The following is a 26863-nucleotide window of genomic DNA, read 5'->3' as shown; positions in this document are numbered from 1 at the left end:
CCTGGATAGGGGCCGGCAGCATCTTGGAGTCCTGGAAGCTCATCATCTGACCGAGCTTGAGTGCAGCGCCTCTCATCTTGGACAGCTTGGCGACCAGTCTCTCCATATTTGCCGGGCTGAGCATGAGGGAGCCCTCGCTTCCTCCGCCGGTGACCCTGCTGAAGCTCTCACCGATGGCTCCAGCAAACATGCCTGCTGCCAGACCTCCATAGTTCCATATTCGCCCAAGGCGAGATGATGGCACTCTAGACTCCCTCAACTCATAGTTGGGCGTCGCTGCTGCTGCGGCGCCCAGGAGCTGTCCCATCTCAGAGGCGTCTTCTTTCGAGACTGACTTCTCTGCATCGCTAGTGGGCCTGACGCTGTTTTCATCGGCCGTAGGATCTGGAGTTGTATACGTGGCAACCTCTACTTCCTCCGTCTCCCGATGACTCTCATACATTGCTGCCGACTGAGCCTCCGTAGCAGCGGACTCTGTATCATTTGCTGCGGTTCTCGGAGGAGGCGGGCCATCCTGCATTGCTTTCCCATTCAGCTGCTCCAGAATGCTCGACGCATGGCCAGTGCGGAATGCACTCAGGTCAAAGCCTTCAGTCATTTTGGGCTTCTCAAGACGGTTCTTCTTATCCCCCTTCCACAATGGACTCAGCCTGCTTCCACGGCTTGTCCGAAAGAGGTCCAAGTTTATGCCCTCCGGTATGGATTTCTCAACCTCCTCAGCCTCTTTTTTGACGGCATCTGAAGGCTGTGCAGCACTGCCCTTCGTTTGCGTCGTCTCCTCTCTTACAGGATCGAGATTTTGCGGCGTCGGGAATGCCGTAGAAATTTGCCGGCTCGCCGGCTCCTTGGCATCTTGCGGCGTTGAGAACCGAGTAGTGGCCGAATTGTCCTGCGCCCTCGGACTGCTTGCTGCGGTGGGAGCCTCGAACTCGCCAGCCGATGCTCTCGGGACCCCCTCCCTCAGGATGTTGGTTGCCGCATCGTCGGGCGCCTTTCCGGGCGTATCCGGCTCCTGCTCCGCGCTCTGGGCCGCTGAATCGGCGCCAGCTTCATCGCGACGAGCTGTCTTCGGCTCCGTCTCGACAGTCTCATGGCCCTTCTGCCTCGACCTCCAGGCGGCAGCGACACTCGACGTCCGCCCATAGCGATCAAGCTGACCTCGCCTCAGGGCGACGTGCCTTGAGGCCACTGAGCGGGATGCGCCGAGCACTGCTGCCAGGTCGATGGCGAAGTCGACAAGCCCCATCCTCTGAAGTGAATTCCCTCACGCTATTGAAGACAGTATGAAGCTCTCATTTTTGGTTGCATAAGTGTTCCAAAGTCATAAGAAAAGAAAAGAAAGGTGTTGAGTTGCTATTGAGAAAGATGCGGCCCCGAAATTGTTGGACCTTGCATCATGGATGTAATAATCCCTGCAGCCCTAAATATGGGCCACGGCAGGCAAAGACTACCACTATCAGGGATCCTTCGACGGGGATGCCCTATTGTACCTGAGGATGTATATAAACGGAAGGTTGGGTGGGCCAAAACAGATCATCCAGGCTTGGTTCCGGAATTATTATTTTTATTGTAATCTTTTTGTCCCCATCCCAGCTCAAAGTCTTCCCAAGAAGCTGTAGTATGTTGCGATAATTTTCCGTCTACTGCCTTTGTCTAATATGCCGGCACCCATGCCATCTGCCATCTCGAATTGTGTATGTGTGCTTTCTTTCTTCTTCCCCGCTGAATCAGCCAGCAGGGTAATGTCAGCTCAGATGTTTAGTCTTTCAGTTTACCCATATTCTCTGTGGGTAAAATGTAAAATGTAGTGCATATGAACTGTCGTCCTTTCCTCTTCGTGGAATTAACGAATTGGCGAATAAGGTGTGATGACTGACTGAACCGACGTCGAAACTCGGATCAAGGGGCTCGCAGCCCACGGTACATACATCGCTCATGCACAGACTTGACCAGCTCAAGGGACAGGGGAGATCACCGATGCCATATGCGGTGGTTGCGGGAATTACCTATGCTGGGGGGCGGTCAGTATGTGAATTGCTGGATGGCCGTGGAAAGACATTCAATCTAGCAGTCCGTCAGCCTTTTATGTGCAGTTGACTTGAGCATCTAGTTCACAAACGAAGATGCTGCGTTGTATCGTTTTCCAGTAGTGATGTCTTCCTTGATAGACATTGTTGATCACTCTATGGGTATCGTATGTATCGCTTGTAGAAACTGCAATGTCGATGTTGATGTCTTTGTCACTTCGTCATGTTCTTTAGTCCCGACCCTCTGTTCTTCGGCGTCACGGTGTCTGAAAACGGTGTCTTGTCCGAGGCTTTCTTAGAACCGCCGATCTTGCTCCAAAGCCGCTGAGCAGCAGGAGTCAGTTCTCCAGAAACTCGTGGGCTATTTGGAAACTTTGGGACTGGTGTCTGCTCAACCTTGCCCACCAGACCCATCTTCGCTGACGTTCGTTTCGACTGTGCTATGCGATCGACCATGCGGTGGTGGAGACCCTCTCGTTTTCTCTGATCTTGGATTTTGAATGGGTTTGGTGTGGCATCTCCAGGACCGAGATCGATGGCTGGCACGCTCGCTACTGGCTCTTCCTCTTCGTCATCCACGAAGGCATACCCGTTCACTCGCGGCGTCTCGTTCCCACCAGCAAAAGTCGAATCTCGATCTCCTGGCCTAGGTCGTCCCGCAATCGCATCTCTGACAGCCGACAAAGTCGGAGACGGCGGCCGTGAAGGTTCATGCGCGGTAGCTGGACCAGGCACCCTCGTGTTCTCATACACAATCATTTTTGGTGGTGCTCGCGAGGCTGCCTGAGCCCGCGAGGCTACAGTCTCTGCCACAACATCATCGACACCATCAGGGGCGAACATGAGCGCATTCATTGGAGCCGCCTTCCACGTATCTGGCATGGCGGGTCTGTCGTCCTTGTCCTCGATTGCAAGTCTGGTCCTCTCAAATCCGTCATCCACCAGGCTCACACCGCTCGCAGCAAGTTTCGCCTTGACCTCCATCTGTTTCAACTCTTGCTTGGAGGGAAGCTTGTTGCCTCTCCATAGCCATCCGTACTTCCCCGCCCTCTTCTGGTTCTGCTTGTCCAGAAGCTTGTAAAAACTCTCGTTGTCTTCGCTTGTGTACTTTGCCTGAAACGCCCCAAGGCTCATGTTGGTATCAACCTCCGGCCGCTTTACGGTTGTAGAAGGTGCAGTGGATATGCTGGTCATGGGTGTATCGCCTGTATAGCCCACCGGCGTCTGTCCAACAGACTGCGTCGGTGTCTGTATCGGCCGTTTGAGCCTACGCTGTCGGCCGGGAGTCATAACCTGCTTGAGCCGCCGACCGGCGCTATTGATCCACAACTTGTCCTTGGATTCAAGAGCGTCGAGGTACTCTTGCTGTGTCTCGCTTTCCAGCAGGCCCGGGAAAAAATCACGCGCTATGATCTTGGAGAGCGCATCGGTGTATGTCTCTTCGTCGATGACTTTCTTGGGTCGCTTTATCTTCTTCGTGGGCGGTGGCGGGGGCATGAGAGCCATCTCGGCATCTCTTTTGCGCACAAGCGCAGAAGATGTCTGGCTGGTATCCGTCATGATTTCGCGTCTGTGGTTGTGCTGTTGTTGGCTTGATAAAGTTGGAAGAGGAAGCCTGGGAGAAGGAGAAGATGTCAAGGGGCGAGGTGTCAGATCAGCACAGGCCACAAATACTGCCCAATTAGTAGTAGCGCATCGTGGGGTAGACCCCTGCACGTTGATAGTAGCGATAAGATCGTCGAGGGGTTAGTAGCACAGCGGCACTAGCTATTTCGCCTTGCATGGAAACCTTTCGAATGCGCGCCGACAGGACAACCTTACAACAGGAAATCTGACTTGGTCCTACAGTCTCTAACTTGGCAGCCTGTTCGTACGGAAGTTACAGTCCGGAGCAATATCATTGAGGCTGCACAATTCCGGTTCCCTCACTTTCTTTCGTTATTTTTTTCCTTTTGAAGCATCCCCAACAGCTTGTCTTTGCTCGCCACCTCCACCTTCTTTGCTAAGCGCTGCCGCGACGTGGTTGTAATGGCTCCCTCAGAGGAGGACAAGGTCAAGGCTGTTGACCTCAAGAACCAGGGTAACGAGGCTTTCAAGAAGCATGACTGGCAAACGGCCATAGATTTCTACTCTCAGGCGATCAAATTGAACGACACAGAACCCACATACTTCGCAAACCGGGCACAGGTATGAAACCCGAGGCCCGGCCACAGCTCATACTTGGTCGCGTGACTGACCGTGTCGCACTTGTTCCTAGGCCTACCTGAAGACAGAAGCGTTCGGCTACGCTATTTCAGATGCCACCAAGGCGATCGAGTTGAATCCAGGCTTCGTCAAGGTGGGTGTTTTCCCCAATCCCAAGTAGGGTTGGTAGAGGAGGAGTTTTGTGGCTGACGGTAGAAATCTGCATAGGCTTACTACCGCCGCGCTGTCGCCCATGCCGCCATCTTGCGACCGAAAGATGCTCTTCAAGATTTCAAGACCTGCACTAAGATCGACCCGGGCAACAAGGATGCGAAGCTCAAGCTCGTCGAGTGCCAGAAGATCGTGCGCCAACTCGACTTCTTCGCCGCTATCGAGGTCACCGACGCACCCTCTGCTGCGGAAGGCCTGGATGTTGATTCAATCGCTGTCGAGCCGGAATACGACGGCGTCAAGCTCGACAAGGAGATGACGCAGGAGTTCATCGAGGACATGACAGAGAGGTTCAAGAACGGCAAGAAGATACATAGGAAATACGTTTATCAGATCATCATGGCTGTCAAGAAGCTTGTCTACGATGAGCCAACAATGGTGGAGGTTGAGATCCCCGAGGATGTCAAGCTCACTGTCTGTGGCGATACTCACGGTGCGTTAACCCCCCCCCCCTCCCCCCCCATCCGGCTCCGAAAGGAGACTGACCACGTGAGTTCAGGCCAATACTTCGATCTTATGGAGCTCTTCAGGTTGAATGGAAAGCCGGACGACAAGCACTGGTATCTCTTCAATGGTGACTTCGTTGACCGAGGCTCATGGTCCACCGAGATTGCTCTATTGCTATACGCCAACAAATGGCTGCGGCCCAAGAACTTCTTCCTGAATCGTGGAAACCACGAGACAGACGACATGAACAAGGTCTATGGGTTTGAAGGAGAGTGCAAAGCCAAGTACAACGAGCGGTAAGCAGAATCACTGCCTTGTATAAGATTGCGGTCATGCTGACTATACTGACTCGGGTTTTATTCAGTATCTTCAAGCTCTTCTCGGAAAGCTTCTCGGCACTGCCTCTGGCAACGCTGATAGGTCAGAAGTACTTTGTCCTCCATGGAGGTCTGTTCTCTGACGACAATGTCACCCTGGACGACATCCGCAAACTGGACCGACACAAGCAGAGGCAGCCGGGCCAGGCTGGGTTGATGATGGAGATGCTCTGGACAGACCCTCAGACCGAGCCCGGCCGTGGCCCAAGCAAGCGTGGCGTCGGCATGCAGTTCGGTCCCGATGTCACCAAGCGCTTCTGTGAGAAGAACGGCCTGGAAGCTATCATCCGGAGTCACGAGGTTCGCATGGAAGGTTACGAGGAGGAGCACGATGGAAAGTGCATCACAGGTAAGCTAGTGTGGTTGAAGTCATTGCAGGGTCGACTTGCTAACACCGCGCTATAGTCTTCTCCGCGCCCAAGTACTGCGACATGACGGAGAACAAAGGTGCTTACATCAATATCGGATCTACGTACAAGTTGGATTTCCACAAGTTTGACGCTGTTCCTCATCCTAACATTCGACCAATGGTAAGATTTCCGACGCCCCTCTCCTCCTCTTTTCTACCCCAAAACCATTGCTGACCTGATCTTAGGCATACGCCAACAATTCGATCATGTCTTCTGTGATGTAGGGTTCGAAGGACTCTGGACCATTTCAGCGTGACTCCTGCATATAGATACAGTTTATGGAAGCATACCCGCGGAGTTGGTTCATAGGCTCTCTGACCGCGGCGTTTTGATTTTGCGTGGGAAACGGTGGAAGGCGAGCTTCGGTCCACACAAGCAGGCGGGATGCGATGTTCAGTTGCTTTCTCAAACAAGCACCATGGCATCCAAAAAGGTCCGGCTGGTTTCGGTGGTCATGGCAAGGCCGGGTGACAACAACAGATCCAGGATGGTAATTTCAATGGTCATTTATGCGCGAGGGCGATGTCGGAAAGAGTAAAATCATGGTCCCCCCCATATCTTCTGCTGGTCATGTCTTCCCACGAGCGCGCCCAGCCAGTCTCCTGCTGCGCAGATTCTGATGCCAGAGACTGGTCCCGATCCGGTCCACGCCGTTAAGGCACTAGAAAAGGCTCCCAAATCTTGTCGAGGCATGCGCACCCAACACTCTCGCCCAGCAACTTTGAGGATGTCGATGGGTATGCCCATTCCAGTAAGGCCTAGAAACTGCCTCAGCGCGGATGTGAGGAACTGGCGGAGCATCAGCTCGTCTAATACCAGTTCCTGCGTAGCGGTGGTGATGAGTTCCAAATGGGCATAGGCGTGAGGTGGGGTCTTGATGGTGGTGCTGTATATATCGTGAGACTTAGTGGAACTTTTTGATTTCGTTTTCTTCGCCTTGGTTATAGCCTCATCTACAGCCGTGTCGATATCCATTGTGTCGGCCATATTGGTGCTTTTCAACAGGAAGTGAGTTATTGGGACTCGTCGTTGAGGACTGAATCGATAGTCACTGGGAAAATAACTGCAGACTCAGGGTCGAGTCTTCTAGCAGGGCCATCCCTGCACTACATGTGCCTGCCGGTGCAGCCTCCACATGCTCCCTGTAATGATCGCTCTCCTGCAGCTCTACCTCAACCTCAACTCTCTACCTTAAACATTTTAAGTATCCAAGGGAAAGCAAGCCGCCTTGTCTCCCACGACAAAGAGCATCTTACAACGACGTGCTTAGTCTTCCCCAAGCAAAACTGAAAAGGCAGCTTCACCGCCAATAACAATAATAACAATTCACGTCAACGACATCATATTCCTACGATCGCATCTATCAAACCCTACTCTTACTCGCTCCACGATGGACAAGTTCAGCTCCGAGACGCAGCGCAGAGGCAAACGTGCCTGCATGGTCTGCTCCATCGTCCTACCAAAAACAGTGCGTCCTCCACCTCTTCCTTTCATCAAGCACGTTCCTAAACCCTACTGAAGACGATCTTCCTCCCTATTCTATGTAACGCTTGCTGCTGTTCTTTTCGCTAACGCTTGATCCCACCTCATCAGGAGTTCAAGCGCAACGGATGTCCCAACTGCGAAGAGTACCTGCACCTCGCCGGCAACGAGGAGGCCATCGAGCTATGCACATCGTCCGTCTACGAGGGCCTCATCGCTCTTGCCGACCCCGCCCGCTCCTGGGTAGCCAAGTGGCAGCGCATCGACAAGTACATCAAAGGCACCTACGCCACCAAGGTCATGGGCACCTTGCCTCCTGATGTCGTCACGAACCTGCTGGAGGAGTATAATATCCGGTATATACCGTGAGTCTACACCGCACATTATAGGTCTATTCTCTGGGTTTCTGCACGCAGCCGCGCTTGGATGCTTGGCTGCCTGTCTGTACAGGGACCGTCCTTGTACAAGGTGTTTAGATGGTGCAGGTCAAGAGGGGTGCACATGAAGCTGACAGTGATACAGACGTGATGGGAGTGCGGGCAATGATGATTAAAGGCACGTAGCGACTCCGATCTGATGGTTGAGCTGAGAGGTGGGGCTTCTGAATCTCAAGAGGCATAACGCCCACTGCCTACGACACGACTCGAACGTCTTGCGGAGCTTGCACATATCCTTGATGGTGACTGGGCGAATGACATTCCAGACATTGATACTGTGGACCGAGATGGTTCAAAAATACAGGTTTCGATCAGAAACATCAACGTGGAGCTGCAAATTTCTGGCCAAGGTGCAGAGGCACAGGCAGTGGATAACTTAAAAAAAAAAAAGGTCACGCAGGGTTGCCAGAGCGCAGTGGAGGTAGCGTTACTGTTACCTTTTTAAGGACAAGGACAAGGGGCGACTTGATGCTATTGAAGGCCTGACGATGCTGGGAGATTGAATCTGGGGATCCACCACTTGTGGAGAGAAGAGTCTTGCTGCAACTGAAAATGAAGGGCAGGGCGGCTGGCTCTTCATGATGAATAGATCAATGGCGCAAGAGAGGGAAGCGCGGCGTCGTGCCATATGAAGTGCCGCTCTCGAGCGCATTCTAAAGCAGACCTGAAAAGGCAGAAGAGGCAGCGGTCGGACTTGCGAGCCTACTCAAAACCAACAAGGGGTAGACAACAGCAGCATGGTTCATGCAAAACGGTTGCTGTGATGGGGGTGCAATATAGCATTGAAATGAGTAGCCGAGGACTGCACGAATTTTTTTTTAAAAAAAAAATTGACCAAACCAAATACCAGACCAGTAAGCCATACAGAAACGCAGCACAGGAGCTATCCCCGTTGCAAAGAAAAGAAGAGAAAGAAAGACACGGTCCAGGCCTCTGGGTGCCGCCGATGTGACTGGAGTTGACGGCTGGGTTTCCAAGTCTGTTCTTTGAGTTGATCAAACCATTGTGTATATATGCTTCTATAGCTGGAAACCCTCCAAGAAGTAGCCTTTCTCCACTACTACAGACGGAAATTAGATATACATCTTACTACAGAGATACGTGTCCAGGCTGAACGTCATGAAGTCAAAACAGAAGGCTCTTGCGTCTAAAGGGTATCATTGCTGCACAAATATCGCAAGTCTTGTCTAGCCAAAACGAGGCCTCTTGTTCGTTCCTCTCCCAGCCAACCCACCACCTCCCGCAGGTTCCCGCGCCCGTTTCCTCTCCATCTCCTCCCGCATGATCCTCTCTGCTTCGCTCATCTTCTTGGGCTGCTCGATCTTGAACGACTTCTTGGCGCCGCCCGACAGAGCATTCTTCTTGGCCTGGGCAAAGACATTCTTCGGCTGAGGCTTCGCGCCCAGGGAGAAACCCCCCCCCGGCTTCGATGGCTCTGCGGGCTTTGCTGGCTCTGCTATGTCCTTTTTGTTGGTGGTGTCATCATCATCATCTGCTGCTACTTCTGCTGCTGGCGTGCCGGGTTTGGACTCTGGTGGTGTATCGGCCTTTTTCTCAGCTGGCTTTACGCCGAATGACAGCTTGATCTTCTCGCCATCCTCAAGCCTGAACCCCTTCTTCTTCTTCTTCTTCTTCTTCTTCTCCTCCTCCTCTCCCCCGTCGCCTTCTCCCTCCTCCTCCTCCTCCACCACATCCGGCGCCCCCTTCCCCTTCCTCCTCTCCTCCGCGGCCCTCTCAGCGCGCTTCTGCTGCTCCCGAATCATCCGCAACTCCCGCTCCTCATCCCCCTTGTCCATCATCTCCTTCTTCCGGATCGCCTCAGCCCGCTTCAGCGCCTCGGGGCTATTGTCGACCCACGCAATGTGCAAGCCCTTGTCCGTCTCCTCGACGCGGCAGATGCCCTCCCGCCCGAGGTACTTGGCATACTCGGTCAGGCTGGGCCACCTCGTGGCGTTCATGTGCACGTGCTCCTTGTTGGCGATGTACTCTTGGTAAAAGTGGTTGATGTGCACCGCCTTTGTGCCGTGCGACGTGCGCAGCTGCTGCAGGAAGTCGCGGTTGAACTGTGTGCTGAACTCGTTGATGGCCTTTTTGGGGTCCTCGCCCACGACGAGCATCTGCCGCACGTGCGACTCGCTCTGTACGTGCATCTTGAAGCCGTTCTCGTCGCGCATCTGGCGCTCGCAGACTTGGCAGTACCAGCGTAGGCGGCCGAGGCCTTTGGATTTTTGTTGGTTCGAGACCCATTTTGTGCTGCCTACTTCGGCGCGGCCCATCTTTTGGGTGTTGGTGCTGGGTTGGCTGGAAAGGAAAAAGGGGTGGAGGGGGTGGCGGAGGGGTGTTGTCGAATTTGCAAACAGAAGTCGTGTGTCGTTTTGAGGGAGGGTGTGGGTTTCGCAGCCAGTAGAGGCCGTGCGCGGTGGTGACGCTGCCGTGGTTCTTGGTGAACGGTGTTGAAGGTCGCTGGTGGCAGAAAGTTGATGGTTGAGATACGGTAAAGGTTGGGTTAGCATGTGAAGATTAATTTCGGTGCACTGGGTATTGTTACACTGGGGTCGCTCCGATGTGGGGTGACTTGCGGCTTCCGTGGCCGTATTTACACCCGGGGGTCCCCGTCCAGGCAAGTAAAGTTGTTGGTCGCCACAACAGCAACAAGACAAAAAGACGACAAACATAACTGCAAAGCAGTCTGGCAAGTATACATGACCCGGTGCCCGTCTGTCTAGAGCTTTGGTTCTTTGCATATCTAAGTAGAAAGATGCCCAACCTTCTAAGTACTGTATGCTATAGCTATGCATCATCTTTTCAAATCATTTTCCTTTTCCTTTCTCTCCTTTTTTTTTCTTCTACCTATCATCCTCTATGCCAGAAGGTAACCCAGAGAGGTGCATCTATCTCTGCTTCATTCTAAAAATGTGAAGAGGCTCGTATGAAGTACATTCATGGCCCTCGTCGCATCACGGGCGTCAATGACGCACGAGATATTGATCTCGCTTGCTCCTATAGCCACAGGGTATTGTTAGAGTGAGACAAGAAAACAAGAAGAAAGGACAAGGAAAAAAGACTTGGACAGACGTACCCTGTGAAATCATCTCAATGTTGACATTGTGCCCGCCGAGCGTTGTGAACATTTTGCCGGCCACACCGATCATGTTCTTCATGTCCGCGCCGACCAGGCTCAGGATAGCCATGCCGTGCAGCACACTAACATCGCCGCACTCGGCCAGCTCCTTGGTGGCCAGTTCGAAACCCTCGGTCTCGGAGCTCTGCAGGTGAATCGCCATCGACACGTGCACCTCACTCGTGGAGATGAGGTCGACCGAGATCTTGTACTTGTCCAGGATCATAAACACGCGCGCCACGAACCCGTGCGCGATGGACCTCTTGTTGGAGTGCACGTTGATGACTGAGATCTTGTCCTTGATGGTGACAGCCGTGGGCCGTTTGGGCGTCTTTCTTGCCAGGTTGATCTCGCTCGGCCTCGAGCGCTTCAGCTCGTGACCGGGCGCCAGCACTGGGTCTGGGACGACGATGGTGCCGGCGCCGCGTGGATTCTTGACGTTCTTGATGCGCACCGGGATCGGCGGGGTCGCCTTGATCACCTGGTCCATCGTGAGATGGTGGATGACCTCGGACCCGTAGAAGGTCAGCTCGGCGGCCTCGGACGGCGTGATGGACGCCAACAGCCGCGCCGTGGGCACCTTGGTGGGGTCAGCCGTGAAAATACCGTCGACCTCCTTCCAGATCTGCAGCTCGTCCGCGCTGAGGCCCACCGCGACGAGCGCGGCGCACAGGTCGGTGTAGCCCCGCCCGACATCGCCGTCCATCAGGCTGCCAGGGACGTTACCGAAGAAGCCAGTGATGACGGGGACGCGGTCCTCGCAGGCGGCGACCTTGGCTTTGAAGATGGCTGCTGCATCACGGTAGAAGAAGGTGTCGAGGCGCACTGCGCCGTCCGTGTGCAGCGCATCGGCAAGGTCGACGTATTCTGCCTCCACATTCTGCATTCCGAGGTTAGCTACATCGCCTCATCTTCCTCGAGGGGCACGTGCAAGAAGGGGACACGCACCCTGTCTCTTAAGACATATGCCATAAATCTGCAGCTCAACCTCTCACCAAAACTGACGACACGGTCTTTGGATCTTGAGTTGATCTCGAGCTTGAAGCGTTTTGAGGCCTGAATGTACTCGACGAGCTCCTGGCACTCATTTTGGATATCCTGCTTTAGTGACTCCCTGAGCTCAGGATCTCGGACAGATGACTCTGCGGCAGCGATGTGGTCGTTGCAGATGTCTTGTATGATGCTGTTGGCCTGCTCCGTCAACTCAGTCTGCATGGCATGTTCGCCAGTCGCAGCGTCTATATTCCGTAATCTCCTGAAGACCTCGAGGAGTCTTCAGTTTTAGCGCCGCAAGTGAGTGATCTGTCAGCCGAGGATGTCCATAACGATGGGCCTTGGCCAGGCTCATCAATAGCACCAGGTTCAGATTGGTAATGGACCACACACTCACCGACTTGTGGTGCCCGTGACCTTCTTCCCCGAGCTTCGTGCTGAGCAGACGATAGCGACCTTGTTGTCACTCATACTCGCCCTGCCCCATCATGAGTCAGTCAGCACGCCTGGGGCTGAACAGCAGACCGCACCAGCACGGTGGGCGACATACCTGACGATGTCCTCTGCTATCTGCGGACAGAATGATGATCATCAGCTTACTTGCTATCAAGATTGAGAGGGTTGCAAACAAGGACCAAGCACGAGGATAGCATAAATCGACCACACACTGCAACCGTACCTTTTCCGGCCATTTGCCCACGCTGGTGCCACCAAACTTCTGAACCACCCAGCCATTTGGGCAATTATTCCTCACGACAGACTTCATCATGACGGCCTCTCCCATTGAGTGCCTGTGTATTGATGACAGATAGTTCCTTCTCTTCAAGAAACGACAGGACGATGATACAGATTTAAAAACCACCCGGGACCGCCTGGAGTCCTTTTTTGAGGAACGGTGGTCGATTGAGCGAATATGGGTTGGAAATGGCTCGCAGGAATGAAGGACTGGTTGCGAACCTTGGAAATTCGACGACGTTGACGTGAGTCAATTGGGTGGAGCAAAATCACCATCCAGTCGAGCGGTGCAAGGATAATGGAGAAGGGGTCCAGGAGGGAAACGAAAGAGAGAGAAGGGGAGGGGTGGGAAGAGAAAAAATTAGGAGGGACTAATTGAATAGAGTCACCCGAGTATCCTTTCGAATCTCGTTATGTCTTGAGCCACTGTGACCTCACTTCACGTCGATTCATGTGACTCTTTGGCAGATATAACAGAGCATAGCCACCAGCAAAATCATACAGCCTTCTCAATAAAAATCTTGGTTCACATAAGAAATGTTTCTATAAGGAGAGGCTGCCATTCTTCTTTCCTTCCTTTTTTAATCTTTTTTTTTTTTTTTTTTTCGAGTTTGGAGGGGCTGGAGGGGTCTAGTTGGCACGTTGTTTTTCTTTTTTGACTAGCGGGCCACCATGCCGACCCCGGAACTTGAGCCCCACTATTCAGCTGCAGCATCAGAGGCAAGCACTGCCGAGATCGCCTTTACTGCTGGGCTGCAACTGCTGCAAGTATTCAGAACCTTAATTAGTCCTCACTCAACTCAGTGTGGAGCAGCAGATGGCGTTTCACTCTCCTACAGGTACCTGTTCGCCCTCTAAAGTCCTATTAGGGCAACAACAGGAAGAGGAAGAAACCCAGTTCCCTTTATTCAATAAAAATTCACTAGTGGACAAAGTACAAGGCAGCCCAGCGCAAACATGCTATGGTATGTTCGTCCCAAACATACACTACTAATTGATGAAGAAGAATGGCCTTGGTTTGCCACAGTACAAAGCCGTTTATGATTGCTCAAATTTCCTCGGCACCAGGTACACGTTCAGAGCCTGTTTCTCCCACAGCAGATAAATCTTTTGCTCGCGGATCCAGTTTTGGCTGTCCTCGGCAAGCTTCAGGTCGAAATTCCACAGCGTGCGGGCGAGGATGACGCGCATCTCAACATATGCCAGACTGCATTGGGAAGAAGATGGTCAGTTTTGCTACACGGAAATGCAATTCGAAGGGGAGCGGAGCGAAACAATATCACGGCTTACTTTCTGCCCACACAGTTCCTCGGTCCAACGTGGAAAGGCTGGAATATATCACGATTGTCAGTGGCAAACCTCGGGTCCCCAAGCCAGCGCTCTGGGTGGAACTCCTCAGGTGCCGTGAAGAACTCCTCATTGTGGTACAGGGCATAGTGGTACTGAGACACAATCGTCTGCAAGAGGAGGATGAGGACGAGGCAACTCATGATTAGCAAAGGACATCCACGTGTGGCTTGCAGTGTCATGTCAACCTGGGTAGTCACTTACATCCTCGGCGACATAATGCCCGGCAATGGTCCAACCCCCCTTGGGCACCGAGCGAGGCAAGCCCAGCGGCGTGGGAGAATAGATGCGCAGCCCCTCGTCGAGACAGGCCAGGAGGTAATTCAGCCTGCTCGCCGACGCAAAATCGATCTCATCCTCCCTCTGGAACGCGGATCGCACCTCGGCCGTCAGCCTGGCCAGCTTGTCCGGGTTCCGACCGAGCAGGTACGTGACGCCCGAAAGTAGCGTGGCCGTGGTCTCTGATCCGGCAACGATCAGCCCGCTACACGACAATTGTAGCCTGTGGACGTCCATGACGATGTCGTCGTCGTCATTGTCGTCATGATGATGATCATTCTTCCCCTTCTCCCCCACGTCCTGGTGCTTTCGCAGTAGGCCCTCGATCAGGTCGGGTCGTGAGGCACCCATGTTCATGCGCTTGAGAAGCTTCTCCTTGGTGAGCTTGAGGTGTTCTTCGCGCTTCTTGGCCAGGCCGCGGGGTACGAGCGCCATCACGAGGCGCTGGACCCAGGGGAGGGACCTGGACGTCAGCCCGTAGGCGCCGAACTTAATGCCTGCGAAGATCATAGAGACCCAGGGGTGGTAGTCGGAGTTCTCAAGACAGCCGAAGGGCTCGCCAAAGGTCAGGTCGCCGATGACATCGAACGTGGTGTAGTTGTACCCTACGGCACACAAGTATGTCAGGCACATACATACACACACACACACACACACACACACAGAGAGAGAGAGAGAGAGAGAGAGAGAGAAAGAGATGCATCATAGCAAACTACTCACACTTGACCATGTCCAGCTTGTTGGTCCCGCCCTGGGAGTTCTCATGAAGCCGCCTGATCAAAAGGTCGACATACCGCATGATGATGGGCTGCTGCTCCCGCATGCTCCGCTCGCTGAACCCATGCGCCAGCAGCCTCCTCAGCTTCCCGTGGTCGTCCCTGTCGGCGTTGAGTAGAGTCGTTGGCGCGTTTGCCCTCCCCCGGTAAAAGATCTTGGCCTTTTCCATCTCGGGTTCCCCTGCCGCGCGATGGCCCATGATGTCCCGCCAGGCACGCGCGTCCGCGAAGACGAGCTCGTCAGGGGCGATGCGCACCACGCTACCATATGTCTTGTGCAGTTCGAGAACCCTAAAGGGAAGACGTCCCGAGAGGAGGTGGAAGCAATAGGGCAGACGGCTCGTGCGCATGAGCAAGGGGCCTGGGAATGATCGTAGTGGGTGGAAGAAGATGTTGTATAGAACCGAGTAGGCGAGGTAGCCGATGATCTTTTGAGGATGGGTGAATGGTGTGTTAGTCTATTGCAAGATGGCTTCTGATAACTTCGTCTGAACCACCAGGGTGAGTCAACAAGGAGGTTGAGAATTAACTTACAGCGACAAAGGCCATCACGAATAAGCTGCCCAGATGAGGCCTCATGACACTCAGAATAGCCATGGTGAACAACAACTATTCGATATTCCTTCACGAGAACAAATGATGGTGACTATGATAATGATGATCTTTCACCGTTCTTCTCCATAAGAAAAAGAGAAAGAAGACAATCGAGGTAATCATTTCTTATAAATACACGATTTCACAGAGTACGATATTATATATATGCAACCCAGGACATCCGGAATTGGGGCGAAATCCGTAGCAGCTGTCCCGTGTCATTCTCGAAATGATCCCCTTCTAAATGCAAGTGCCAGCATATTCATCCTTTTTCATCTTTTTTCCCCATTCTTTCTTTGATGCTCATTCATCCAACCTTGCCGCTGTAACGTTGTCGATCAGCATGTTTTTTTTGGTATTCGTGTCTGCCAATAGAGTAGTTATAGGCTACTGCAACTACAACAGTACATGCACGCTATGCCGTCCTATCCCGCTCCCGCCTGTCAGCTGCATGTTACAGGTAAAATGGTGACTCTTCGGCGTATGAGAAGTATGGACTGTAGCAGGCGTGCTTTCTGCAAAACAGGCAGCCTTTTGTTTTTCTTTCTTGCCCCGCTTTCTTCCTCCTCTTGTTTATCTGTTCTTCAATGAGTCAGTTGCATCTTAGGGCGACATACGGAAGTCCTCGATGCTGGGCCCGCATGTACCGTATGTCTGTGACTGAGGTTGGCATGCTTTATCCAGGCCGTATAGTCGGACTTCGACAGAATGGGCTATTTTATTCGAGCCGTACAGTGGAGTTGCTGCATAAGTAAGGTAATTAAGAATAGGGGAGAGGAAGAGAAGTTTCCGGAGCGACGGGGTTCGGGCAGATGGTTGCAGGCCTTAAGCCCGTATTACGAGGATGTATATAGTGGTATTCAAGGTACCCTATTGCTTAGACGGGCGAACGTGCACAGGTCGTACTCGCGCCCTTTTTGAGTAGACACAGGATACCATCTGTCGCAAGCTTGTGGAACTACATATTGTTGTGCGGAAATGTGGCGTTGATGTGCCTTTTTGTCAAGGTTGGCTTGTGTTGCGGTAATGAAGTACACTTTCATGGGAAAGCATGCTTGTACTAGACTTATGCAGAACATTCGAGCTGCTGTCATGATAGTGGAGAGGAGAAGAAGATCCTAATGAATTTTCTTTCCTTTGCTTTCTTCCTGTGTGTTTTTCTTTTCTACTTTATAAAAACATTTGAGCGGCGATATTGTTTACTATTTTGTTTATATATGTAAGAAAAAAAAGGATCTCCAGAGGACTCGCTAAGGGGCGTGTAATCACCCGAACATCACGTGTAAACATCGCGCAACGTCCCAAGGCAAGCCAGTCTGAACGGGCGGTAAAGCTTCAAGAGTCAAGTTGGACCTCATACCAAGTAGGCCGACCAGTCCGTATTCACCGAGACGTATCATACAAGATACCCAAGTCGCTTTTGTTTCGATAGCACGCAAGCTGTCTATGCCCCTGTCCTTTTGACCGGCCACAACATATTACTCCTTCCTCTCCCCCACCTTTTCATGAACCTGTTCCGCCTCGTCCTCTACCTCGTCTTCCGCCAGGTCGTCCTCAATCTCCTCTGTCTCGGTGACGTGCGGTGAATTTCTCGCCTGGCGCTGATCGGCAGGGATCTCACCACCGCTCATCTGCCATTCCATCAGCCTGCTGAAGGCGCTCTCAGGGTTGGCGCTCAGCTCGGTGTAACTGCCAGTCTCCGCCACAGTGCCCTCGCTCGAGAGCACGATAATGCGGTCTGACCGTTTGATGGTAGACAGACGGTGTGCGATCGAGATGGTCGTGCTGCGGCCCTCGAGCAGCTTGGCCAGCGCAGAGTTCACGAGGGTCTCGGATTCGGCATCCAGGGCGCTTGTCGCCTCATCCAGGATAAGAATGTCCGGATCTTTCAGGAGCGCTCGAGCAATAGCAATGCGCTGCTTCTGGCCACCCGACAGTTGAGCGCCACGAGCACCGACTTGCGTCTCGAGACCCTCGGGAAAGTCGCTGATGAAGCCACAGTTGGCCTTCCTGGCCGCCATGATGATCTCGGTTCGGGAGGCGTCTGGCCTGCCGTAGGCAATGTTCTCGGCGACCGTGCCTGAGAAGAGTACAGGCTCTTGCGCAACCATGCCGATGCGGCGCCGCAGCGACTTGACATTCATGTCCTTGATGTCTACACCATTTATGGTGATACTGCCCGTTGTAGGATTATAGAAGCGCAAAAGCAGGGAGGCCACAGTCGACTTGCCACCGCCTGATGGGCCCACAATGCACACGTTGCTGCCGGATGGAATTTCGAAGTCGATGTTGCGAAAGATAGATACAGCCGGTCGTGTAGGATAGGCGAAGCTGATGCCATTGAAGCGAATTGGACCCTGGGCGGAGATGACCTTCTTGCCGACAGTAGCGGGGATGGTAGGGTGTCTGTCTTGTAGTTCAAACAAGCGGGACGCAGCGCCGACTCCCTTCATGAGTTCAGAGTAGAATCCAGACACACCAAAGAGACTCGATCCGGCAAAGACGGTGTACATCATGAAGCTCGTCAGATCGCCCATGGTCATTACTCCGGAGCGCACCAGGTTGCCACCCACGATGAGCAGCGCGAGGATGGTCATGTTCCCAGCCCAGCCGGTCGATCCGAAGAAAGTGGCCGCGATGATTGACTCTTTTCGTCCTAAGTTGAAGATCCTCCGGACTTGCTTATTGTAACGATTGATTTCCTGTATCTCGCCGGCAAATGCCTGACTGGTCTTGATGTTGCCCAGGCGTTCCTCGGCGATCTTGGTGAGGGTGCCTAGATTCTTCTGGATCTGTCGACTGATGTTACGGATGAAGCGGCCGTAGAAAAAGGCTCCAATGGCGATCGGTGGGAACATCAACAGTATCACAGATGTCAACTTGGGGCTCAACCAAGCCATGGCCGCAAACCCAGTCGCACCGCTGACAATAGCTCTGAGGCCGTCAGAGATATTCTGCGTGATGCTCTTGCCGACAATGACCGTGTCGGAGCTCAAGCGTGAGATGAGGTCGCCCACCCTGTTGGCGTCAAAGAACTCGGCATCCTGCACGTAAGTCCTGCGGTACAGCTGTGATCTCAGTCTGGCGACAACCCTTTCACCAACGATCCGCAGCAACACGACACGTCCAAAATTCGCACAGGCGCCTAGGGTCATGAACGCTGCGAATCCCATGAAGAATTGGTTCAGAGTCAGGCCGAACAACGTGGTCTCATCCTTGCTGGAGGTAGCAATGTCCAGAATGCGCCCGACCGAGAAGGGAATCGACATGGTGACTGCGGACGAGAGGAGCAAGAAGACGAACGATATGCTCAACCACTTGACCTCAGGCCTAGCAATCTTGACAAGACGCACAATCTCGGCCCACCCGCCCTGGTTGGAGCTCTTGCCCTCCTTCGATAGCCGTGCACTCATGTTGACCTGTGCGGCCTGCTTGGCGCGTTCGGTCTGCTTAAAGCCATGCTCGTGAGTGTCATCATTCTGCTCCGGTGCTTGCTCGGTGTTTTCCTTGTTCTGCTCCTTCGCAGCTTCGTTCGCCTCCTTCACTACAGGCTCTTTTGTCGGCCGTTGTGCTTCCTGCCGTAAGACCGTAGTCGTTGAGAGCGGCCGAGTTGTGCCATATTGTATTATCCCACGTCTTCTTGTCGTCGACTGGAATGCTTTCGTGAATACTTCCGCAATAATACCGGTGGATGTTGGTTGATGGGGATCTGGGACGTTCCGAAACGAAGAGAAAGGACGTGAGGGTGTCGCACCAACGAGCGGCCGAGTCGAAAGGATCCTCAACGACGAGAAAGTGCTAGTAGTATTTAGAAGCTCTGGTATTTGAGGTCTACCCGAAGCGACGCCTAGGGTAGAGCCAGAAGAGCTGAGACTGCGCGGTGGGAGCAGCTGGAGCGCGCCGTAAGCACGGCGCGCGGCTGCCCCCGAAACCATTATGATGAAATGGCTAAGACAGGGGAAGATAGGATAACTATCTGTTAATAGACATAAATATCTGGCAGCTCATGGTCACCGATTGTTGAGGAAAGGCGTGTGGTCCATAAGTAAGCGCAGCAAGATGAAGTCGGAGAATTGACGCCGCCATCAAGACTTGAAGGCCGAAGTTCGTCATTGAAGGTGGTGGGTCTGTTTTCAGCCGCTAGCGCCTCAGTGCAAGGGCCCAGGGGCTAGCTCCACCAACAGTGACACTCGTTCCCGCTGATCGCATCTTCAATACTAGGCCACAGGGGAAGTCCCAAAAGGACGAGGGTATATGTTCGAGATCGTGAGTTTGCTCCAAGGCAAATCTCGTCAGAGAATACAATCTTTTCATGGGGTAAGCAGTTGTCTTGACACCTGAGAAGGGAGGCATTTGATTTGAGCGACTCGCACGAATTACTTCATCTCGAGATATTATCGTTTTGACCCGGTTGCCCTCATCTACCGAGGCAAAGAAGGCATTGCAGATGTAGCGTGGACGCAGTACGTGGGCATCACAAGAGTCCAGGTATCCTTGGCGTCTGGCCGAGGTAGGCTTGTTCTAGTCCCAGAGCATACATCCCTATTGAGATCCAGGTCGAAAAAAACCAGCTATCCTCTACCGGGCAGCCACAGAAACATAATGAGCAGCAGTAATGATACAGGCAATCATGCCCAACCCGAAGAAATAATATTGTAGGGAAGCCTTTGTAACGGTATTGAGAGAGTCCAGACTATTATTATTGAAGCTGTCGATAATCGAAAATCGGTCCAACGTGGTCACGATCGGTCCTGTGGAATGCCCTTCGCCTGCCTGAAAGTTGACAGGTTTTTGTGCTGTCTCATTGCCCCGTATTTCCTTCTTGCACCTATCACTGGCGTATCATCTCGTCGATGTTGGGGTCCATCTCATCGCCGAGATCGGGAATCTCTTCACCATCGATCTTTCGCCTCTTATTCTGCCCATTCACGGAGACGGGAACAGCAGAGTACTGAGATGCCAGGTGAGAAAGAGCCTCGAGCCCCGTAGGTTGTGCTTGAGGAAAGGCGGGCTGTGCCGGGACGGGCTCGAACTCGGAAGCGGCGGGTTCTGGCTCATAAAAATCGGGCTCGTCAGACACAGGCGGAGGTGTCAAGGCCTCAACCTCGGGTCTGTCAGGCTCCGGCACAGGACTGCCAGACTTGGGGCCTTGGGTACCCGAATCCTGATCGGCTAGACCGCGCATGATGGCCATTTCGACATCTTGCTTCTTCTGTTCGATATCAGACTTTCTCTCGGTGAGCTGGGCGAGTTCCTTCTCTTCGGCGTCCAAGCTCGTCTTGTTCGTGTCGAGAAGTTTCTCAAGAGCTCCGACCAGCTCCTTCCGGGCCTTGACGCACTCTGCGACCGCCCCCTCAGCAGAGGCGAGAGTCTTCAACAGGCCGTTGAGCCGGGCCGCATAGACCGGCGCTGAAGGCGTGGGTTGATTAGGGTCAGTATTCTTAGCATACTCCTGCTCGGCCGCGCTCGTCTTCGCCTTGATGGATAGGGCCAGCTTGGATACAGCCGAGGCCGGCGTGAGCAGTGGTGTCAGCTCAGACGGCACGGATGGGCCACCACCACCAATGGTAGCGCTCGCGACTCCGCTCTTGACCGTGCCCCTAGCTTTGTCCAGATCTGCATGGTATGTCAGTGGCATATTGTAGAGCGGCAGCCCTCAGGTGTGAACATACCGTCGATTCGAGCCTCGATAGCGCCCTGAATCGCACTTTCAAAGACAGACCGATCCCTCCAGACCTCGACGACACGGCGAACTTTGTTCTGTACATCTGGAGTGGCTCCCTTGTACGCCACGGCAACTGCCTCCGCAACTATAGGAGAAAACGCCAAAGGGAAGTCGTTCTTGTGACGAGCTTTGGATTGCTGAACAACCTCTATAAAACATATCGCATATTAGATGGCGCCATTTCCATCCACCTAAGCCTAAGGCAAGGTCCGAGTTCAGAGACGTACCGTTGCTCAGATATATCAGATTCAATCGCCGAGTGCTGGGCGACTCCTTTAACTTCTGGAACCATATCTCCACAGTCCTATCTGCATGCCGTCTGCAAAAAAGAATGAGTCAGACGTCCACCAGCAGCATGCTAACCAGAAAGGAAGAAATTGAAGACCTGTGGATCGGAACTCTCGTACCTGTGAAACATAATCCATTGTGCGGCCGTGGCAATGCTGTCATGACTCTCGTTCAAGGCAGACAAGCGAGCCAAAACTGCATCGTCGTTGTAAGCCATGTTTAGGAGACCTCAAGTCACAGTTTCCCTCTCGCTGGTGGAATATCCAAGTGATGATCGCCGCGTCTAGGTGTACGACGTCGGGGATGGCGGGCGGCCTATTCGGGACAGTGAGCTGGTAGAGTTGGCCAGACCAGAGTTTGGGCTTCAATGGAGCTTCCGGTGACAGTTCAAAGGCGCCGAAGCAGGACGCGTTCTGGGAATCTGGTGATAGCTTCAAAGAGGACGGGCCAGCGGCTGGGTTACAGATTGGAGTGAGTTCTCCGGGCGTTTGCCGTTCCGTCTAAGAATGCCAACAGTTTCAGGACGACTTGACAGATATCACCTCAGAAAGGAGAGCTCTAGCCTAAACCCCAATTCTTGAGGTTGATAACAATGCAGTCCCTCCTACTGCTGAATCAATTTTGGTGATGAGGGAGAGAGGAGAAAGAAGAAGGTTCGAAATGGTTCTTGTCTTGAGAACCAGTCAACAAACAACTTTATTGCAAGTGGGTTCACTGCGTCCAACCAAGCTAGGCTCCAAAAGGAAAGGCCAGTAGCTCAGGGAAGCTAAGCACCCAGCACCCAGACCACCCTGACCTATGGGCACATGCAGCCACTGTACAGACAGTACATCGATTGTTAACAACTCCCCATCTAACCAGACTGCCTTCAACGACGACTTGCCTTGCTCACCAAAGATTCCTCCCACAACTTGTCACATATCTACACACATTGCATCCTCAGTCCAGAAACACCAATTCTCTTCTTTCAAAAGCAATCACAACAACATGGCTGACCGTTTTCCGTCCCTCGAGGACTTCGATTCGGGAGGTAAGCTCATGCCAGCCCGACGCGACCCAGTTCCCCTGATTTGCACCACAATTCTGCTCTTACTGATACTCTACTCGCTTCGCAGCCCAGACAGACATCCAGAACACCTCGGGCGACCCTTCTGCCGACGACTTCCTTGCGCGAGAGAAGGCCATCCTTGGTGACGATGCGGACAAGTTCGCGACTGCAGAGGACAGCGCTGCATTCGAGACAGGCGATGATGACCTGCTGGGCGGTGGACAGACAACAGAGTTCGAGACGGCCTTTCCTGACATCTCGGGCCCCAACGAGGTGCGTTACTTCCTGCTCTACCCGATCACGCCCAGAGCTTGTGCCAATCAACCGATGACGATTCCCCCCCCCCCCACCCCCCACAAATCCAACAATCAAAATGGCAACGACTCCTGACACCATCGAGCACACTACGTTCCCGGGTCGTTATTGTATCTAACGCTTTTCTTCCTCTTCACAGACATCTGGCGGCGCCATCACAAGCAGTGGCCCTTCCGTGAACTACAACTCTGGATACTCAGCCTACGTGGAGGAAGAGCAGGAACCTGAGGTGATCAAGGAATGGAGGGCGAAGCGTGACGAGGGCAATGCCAAGCGGGCAGAGCAGTTCGCGCGACAGCGGGAGGAGACTGTTGCTGAGGCACAGCGCAACATCGACGATTTCTATGAGAACTATAACAACAAAAAAGAGAAGTCGATCGCGGCCACCCGCAAGGATGCTGAGGCATTCCTGGCTTCGCGCGAGGACACCACCTCGGGCGGCACCTCTTGGGAGCGCATCGCCAAAATTGTGGACGTCAGCGGCAAGGGCGCCAAGGGTGGTGCTGCAGGCTCGGGCAAGGAGCGCTTCCGTGAGCTGCTGATGAGCCTCCGCAAGGACGAGAAGGCGCCTGGTGCGACAGGCTACTAGTCGTTGTCTACGTCGCTGTCTTCCCCCTCGCCCATGTCTCAGCACTCGTTGGGGTATCTGAACTCGTCTAGTCAGAGCATCATTGGTCATGCCTTGCGTGTCCAGGAGGATTCTTTTGGCAGCCTCATCTGATGGCATCTGTTTTTTTAACACGGCGGAGAGGCCCTCTACGCATCTTCGCACACATCCAAAAAGTCATATCACACCGTTCTCTACAAAAGGCGGGGATTTGAACCACCTTGTACTTTAGACAACCATATTTCATGGTACAAACAAAATAGCCATTTGGCAGACAAGAGCGATACAGTTGAACAACTGGCATTTCGGCCGGGGGAAAGCTTATACGGATGTGACCAGGGGAGCGACTGAGTAAGTCAGAATGGGCGTAATGAATTAGAACCTGCACTTTGAACCATGAAAGTATCAAAGCGCTTCGCGCGGTGATCCCCTCCATTGATTGCTTTGCTCGTCTATCCTTCTCTACATGCGCATTCACCCCGACTCTCCTTTTGTAATCTCCTCGACATCCTCAAGACTTAAGAGCTGCCAAACCAAGTGTTATAGCCCAGAACCTTGCGACCCATCGCGTACATCGTGGCTACATTCGAGATTGTTATCAGTTCTTGTCTCCCCTCGGCCTCAGTATAAGGAGCAGCAGGTGATAACTTACCAGCAGTGGTTCCCCACATAGTGATGACGAAAGGCACGTACAGGACGGTGCTTCTGGGGTGCTATTCGACGATTTCAATCAGCGATGGCTCTTTCAATGGCAACGAAGTTTCGTGCCCCTATATATATCTCTCTCTTGCTACGGCGCAGTTCATGTAAAGGGTCTGCACAGCCCTCTGCTTCATCCTTCTCGTTGTCGGTTCGGGGTGGATTTCGGTGAGCTTACAATGCGCCAGATGCGGGTGTGGCCTCTGTAAGCAGCCTGGTAGGTGCGCTGGTGCTGAGGCACCTTGTTCTCGGCGTTGACGAAGCCTCTACATTGTGAGCACAAGTCAGTCCCGGCTCCTCATCATCATGATATGCCGCCGCATCGGGATGGGTCGGGAGCGCCAATTGAGAGCGTTGGAACCTCCCTTGGGATCGGGAGTATCGGCCTGGGGAGGGAGAGTGACACATACGCCATTTTGAATATGATTGTTGTGGGATTGAGGGGAGAGCGTTCTGTTGACGTCGTTGCTGAAGGATTGGAGTTGATGGTTCGATGCGGAAGATGGAACTCAAGCCGAGCTGCCTGCGTAAAGGTTGTCTGCTGGGCCCTGATAGGGCGGATGGGCTGCCAAGCTTAGTCAGCCACTTTTTCGAACTATCAGATGGAGTCTCTAATCCCCACTGAAGAAAGCCTCTACTGAATAAATTATTAAACACGAGCGACTTTTGCTATTACAATTACAATTCAATCCGCCACTCACAACCATCCATTTGTCTTCATAGCCTCATTGGTTATGAGAAGGATACCTATGGATACCAGAAGGCGATAAGATTGGCGTTGAAATGTTCCATCTTTGGTGGCAACAACACGTCTAATCACGAGAAAAGTTATGCGACGAGTGCTGCTTAGCATCGCACAATCGCAACAAGGCATTTCGAGGCTTTCTGATTGGAACTGGCCCCGAAAGACGCTTCATCATGGTGGGATTTCGCCATACTTCGACACAGTACGATATGCTTCCTCCTTCACTCTCGCGTCCTCGGTACTACCACCACGACGACGGGCCAGGGCGGCCGCCGAGGAAGTGACGTTGGGTGAGCTTGATGCCGAGGACATCTCTTTTTCCGAAGGTCTCAAGCAGGGGATTTCGCAGGCCTTGTCGAGGCATCGAAAGCTTGCCAAGACGGACTTGGTATTCACCAGCTACCCACCTCCAGGGTCAAAACTGTACGGAAAATGGCAGTCGCTGTCTGTGGACCACGACAGGCTCGTCCAGGAATCCGACATCAACGTCTCTGACAGCCAGGGCATGAGACTTGTGAATCAGCCCGAACATGAGCAGGACATCCAACTATGGAGCTGTCTCCTTCAGTTTGTCCACCGGCGGATGGGCCGCGACGGCGTGATCATGTTGTGGCAGTCAATCTTCAACAGACGAAGGCTGTACCAGGTGCATGGGCCGCTGGCACAGGCATTTTGGAGCATGATTCTCGACGCAGCTCTATCCAGCGAGGCCTTCCTGCGGGATGTTGTCGACTATGCCGAGTGGATGCGTGAGGCACACCACGTCCAGTGGCCGCGTCTGTACACCACGGTCATTTCCTACATGGTTGAAAACGCACGCAGGAGCGTGCTCCTGCGATGGCACATCACCTTGATGTCCTCTTTCGGGCCTGATGAAGCCGACTTTGTCGACCTGATAAGAAAATTCATCACCAATCCGGACCGTCGTGTCCAGAATTCACTTAAGCTTCTGTACACTTACAGCGCCTACCGCAAGCTCTACGACCTTCTCATTCCGTATCTGTACACCAAAGGGCACGCAAACCTCGCCATGCAGTGGCGTATACTGCTGTGTAATTTCAACGACACACCCCTATCTCTGACATCTCGACCCTTCTTACGCTTCATGAGTGCTTACTATCCCAACACCTCACTCCGGGAAGACGAGAAGACGGTGGCGGGACTGGTCTCTGACGAGTCCGAGACCTCGGTCCGCCCTACAGATTCGCCTTCAGAAATACCCATCACCGGCCAAAATTTGAGCTACCTGATCAATCGAGTCCATGGCGAGACATTTGGCATTCAAGAGAAGCCATACAACGACAGACTGGGAGCAAAGTGGTTCGCAAGCTCTTGGGTAGGACTTGATTTTGCCATCAATGTCATCTACACTATGGGCATGAAGGGCATCGGCCCGCTGTCGTTACAATCCATTGCACTGCGGGAGGGTAATGCGCAGGGCGTCCTTCATCGGATTGAGCAGTTGGAACAGCTCAAGATCAGTCTCCCGCGCACAAATTATGTAAGAGCTATTAGACAGTACGCCGCAGTTGGCGACAACGAGTCGCTGTTGGAACTACTCCAGTCAGACATCCATCCAGATCTCTTTGATGATGAGTCTGCACAAGAGGAGCTGCTAGCGAGCTGTGTCCGAGCAGATGACTGGAAGACGTACCGTCTTGTCCTCAGGACAAGATCAGCCGTACTATCCGGCATAGTCGCAACCGCAAGCGATCGTGTGCTGGAGTCTTGCGTCCGTCAGGGCAACGGCCCCATGACGCTCCAGGTCCTCCAGGAGATGTCAGCGCACAAAGTCGGCCTGGCACCAATCACCAGCCATATCCTCTCCAGCTTCATCCTACAAAACCTCTCACCCCACGTCACACCCGGGGAATCAAGAGAGCACATCGACCTGCAAATCTCTCTGTGCCGCCAGCTAGCAGCCAGTCGCTTTCCACCCGCCGTGGAGGTCTGGCAGACCATCCTTTACCGCCTGGGCCGCGAGCACCGCCTCGTC

General features: G+C 53.2%; 11 protein-coding genes across 11 annotated transcripts; 3 read left to right on the top strand and 8 right to left on the bottom strand.

Moving 5' to 3' along the window:
• Window positions 1-1550: 1550 nt before the first annotated feature.
• Window positions 1551-3609, bottom strand: M406DRAFT_283256 (uncharacterized protein). Its single transcript, XM_040918507.1, has one exon. The coding sequence runs from the start codon at window positions 3585-3587 to the stop codon at window positions 2241-2243; it is 1347 nt and encodes a 448-aa protein (XP_040771175.1). The 5' UTR covers window positions 3588-3609; the 3' UTR covers window positions 1551-2240.
• Window positions 3610-4055: 446 nt separating this feature from the next.
• M406DRAFT_269447 (protein phosphatase 5) lies at window positions 4056-5900 on the top strand (the record flags this gene model as incomplete). The annotated part of the gene is made up of 8 exons (XM_040918010.1): window positions 4056-4214; window positions 4297-4304; window positions 4325-4388; window positions 4440-4875; window positions 4942-5185; window positions 5254-5615; window positions 5672-5796; window positions 5862-5900. 8 exons carry the CDS (start codon window positions 4056-4058, stop codon window positions 5898-5900), a joined length of 1437 nt encoding a protein of 478 aa, XP_040771174.1.
• Window positions 5901-6216: 316 nt separating this feature from the next.
• On the bottom strand, window positions 6217-6775 carry M406DRAFT_343340 (uncharacterized protein; the record flags this gene model as incomplete). Its single annotated transcript, XM_040921860.1, has 2 exons — window positions 6217-6589; window positions 6729-6775. The coding sequence occupies 2 exons, from the start codon at window positions 6773-6775 to the stop codon at window positions 6217-6219; spliced, it is 420 nt and encodes a 139-aa protein (XP_040771173.1).
• Window positions 6776-6972: 197 nt separating this feature from the next.
• M406DRAFT_358535 (uncharacterized protein) lies at window positions 6973-8436 on the top strand. The gene is made up of 3 exons (XM_040923926.1): window positions 6973-7144; window positions 7270-7523; window positions 7681-8436. Exons 1-3 carry the CDS (start codon window positions 7067-7069, stop codon window positions 7709-7711), a joined length of 363 nt encoding a protein of 120 aa, XP_040771172.1. The 5' UTR covers window positions 6973-7066; the 3' UTR covers window positions 7712-8436.
• A 346-nt stretch (window positions 8437-8782) lies between these two features.
• Window positions 8783-9871, bottom strand: M406DRAFT_269132 (uncharacterized protein; the record flags this gene model as incomplete). The annotated part of the gene is made up of 2 exons (XM_040917988.1): window positions 8783-9217; window positions 9284-9871. 2 exons carry the CDS (start codon window positions 9869-9871, stop codon window positions 8783-8785), a joined length of 1023 nt encoding a protein of 340 aa, XP_040771171.1.
• Window positions 9872-10497: 626 nt separating this feature from the next.
• On the bottom strand, window positions 10498-12475 carry M406DRAFT_343337 (aspartate kinase; the record flags this gene model as incomplete). Its single annotated transcript, XM_040921859.1, has 6 exons — window positions 10498-10595; window positions 10675-11596; window positions 11665-11989; window positions 12107-12187; window positions 12260-12279; window positions 12389-12475. The coding sequence occupies 6 exons, from the start codon at window positions 12473-12475 to the stop codon at window positions 10498-10500; spliced, it is 1533 nt and encodes a 510-aa protein (XP_040771170.1).
• Window positions 12476-13482: 1007 nt separating this feature from the next.
• On the bottom strand, window positions 13483-15271 carry M406DRAFT_296864 (cytochrome P450; the record flags this gene model as incomplete). Its single annotated transcript, XM_040919280.1, has 4 exons — window positions 14791-15271; window positions 13996-14675; window positions 13735-13901; window positions 13483-13651 (listed from the first exon to the last, which is right to left on the bottom strand). The coding sequence occupies exons 1-4, from the start codon at window positions 15194-15196 to the stop codon at window positions 13483-13485; spliced, it is 1422 nt and encodes a 473-aa protein (XP_040771169.1). The 5' UTR covers window positions 15197-15271.
• A 742-nt stretch (window positions 15272-16013) lies between these two features.
• M406DRAFT_343335 (uncharacterized protein) lies at window positions 16014-19375 on the bottom strand (the record flags this gene model as incomplete). The annotated part of the gene is made up of 3 exons (XM_040921858.1): window positions 16014-16022; window positions 16940-18946; window positions 18989-19375. The coding sequence occupies 3 exons, from the start codon at window positions 19373-19375 to the stop codon at window positions 16014-16016; spliced, it is 2403 nt and encodes an 800-aa protein (XP_040771168.1).
• A 437-nt stretch (window positions 19376-19812) lies between these two features.
• Window positions 19813-21670, bottom strand: M406DRAFT_296859 (DUF618-domain-containing protein; the record flags this gene model as incomplete). The annotated part of the gene is made up of 4 exons (XM_040919279.1): window positions 19813-21056; window positions 21113-21313; window positions 21393-21484; window positions 21573-21670. The coding sequence occupies 4 exons, from the start codon at window positions 21668-21670 to the stop codon at window positions 20272-20274; spliced, it is 1176 nt and encodes a 391-aa protein (XP_040771167.1). The 3' UTR covers window positions 19813-20271.
• Window positions 21671-22359: 689 nt separating this feature from the next.
• On the top strand, window positions 22360-23718 carry M406DRAFT_85703 (uncharacterized protein). The gene is made up of 3 exons (XM_040926067.1): window positions 22360-22483; window positions 22569-22774; window positions 22956-23718. Exons 1-3 carry the CDS (start codon window positions 22441-22443, stop codon window positions 23403-23405), a joined length of 699 nt encoding a protein of 232 aa, XP_040771166.1. The 5' UTR covers window positions 22360-22440; the 3' UTR covers window positions 23406-23718.
• A 58-nt stretch (window positions 23719-23776) lies between these two features.
• M406DRAFT_324707 (uncharacterized protein) lies at window positions 23777-24601 on the bottom strand. The gene is made up of 4 exons (XM_040919906.1): window positions 24533-24601; window positions 24301-24388; window positions 24076-24136; window positions 23777-24003 (listed from the first exon to the last, which is right to left on the bottom strand). The coding sequence occupies exons 1-4, from the start codon at window positions 24535-24537 to the stop codon at window positions 23942-23944; spliced, it is 216 nt and encodes a 71-aa protein (XP_040771165.1). The 5' UTR covers window positions 24538-24601; the 3' UTR covers window positions 23777-23941.
• Between the last annotated feature and the right edge of the window lie 2262 nt (window positions 24602-26863).

This window comes from Cryphonectria parasitica (assembly GCF_011745365.1).
Source record: "Cryphonectria parasitica EP155 unplaced genomic scaffold M406scaffold_10, whole genome shotgun sequence".
In the NCBI taxonomy this organism is placed as follows: domain Eukaryota; kingdom Fungi; phylum Ascomycota; class Sordariomycetes; order Diaporthales; family Cryphonectriaceae; genus Cryphonectria; species Cryphonectria parasitica.
The sequence above is the reverse complement of the archived record's forward strand: the minus strand, read 5'-3'. Positions and strand labels throughout refer to the sequence as shown.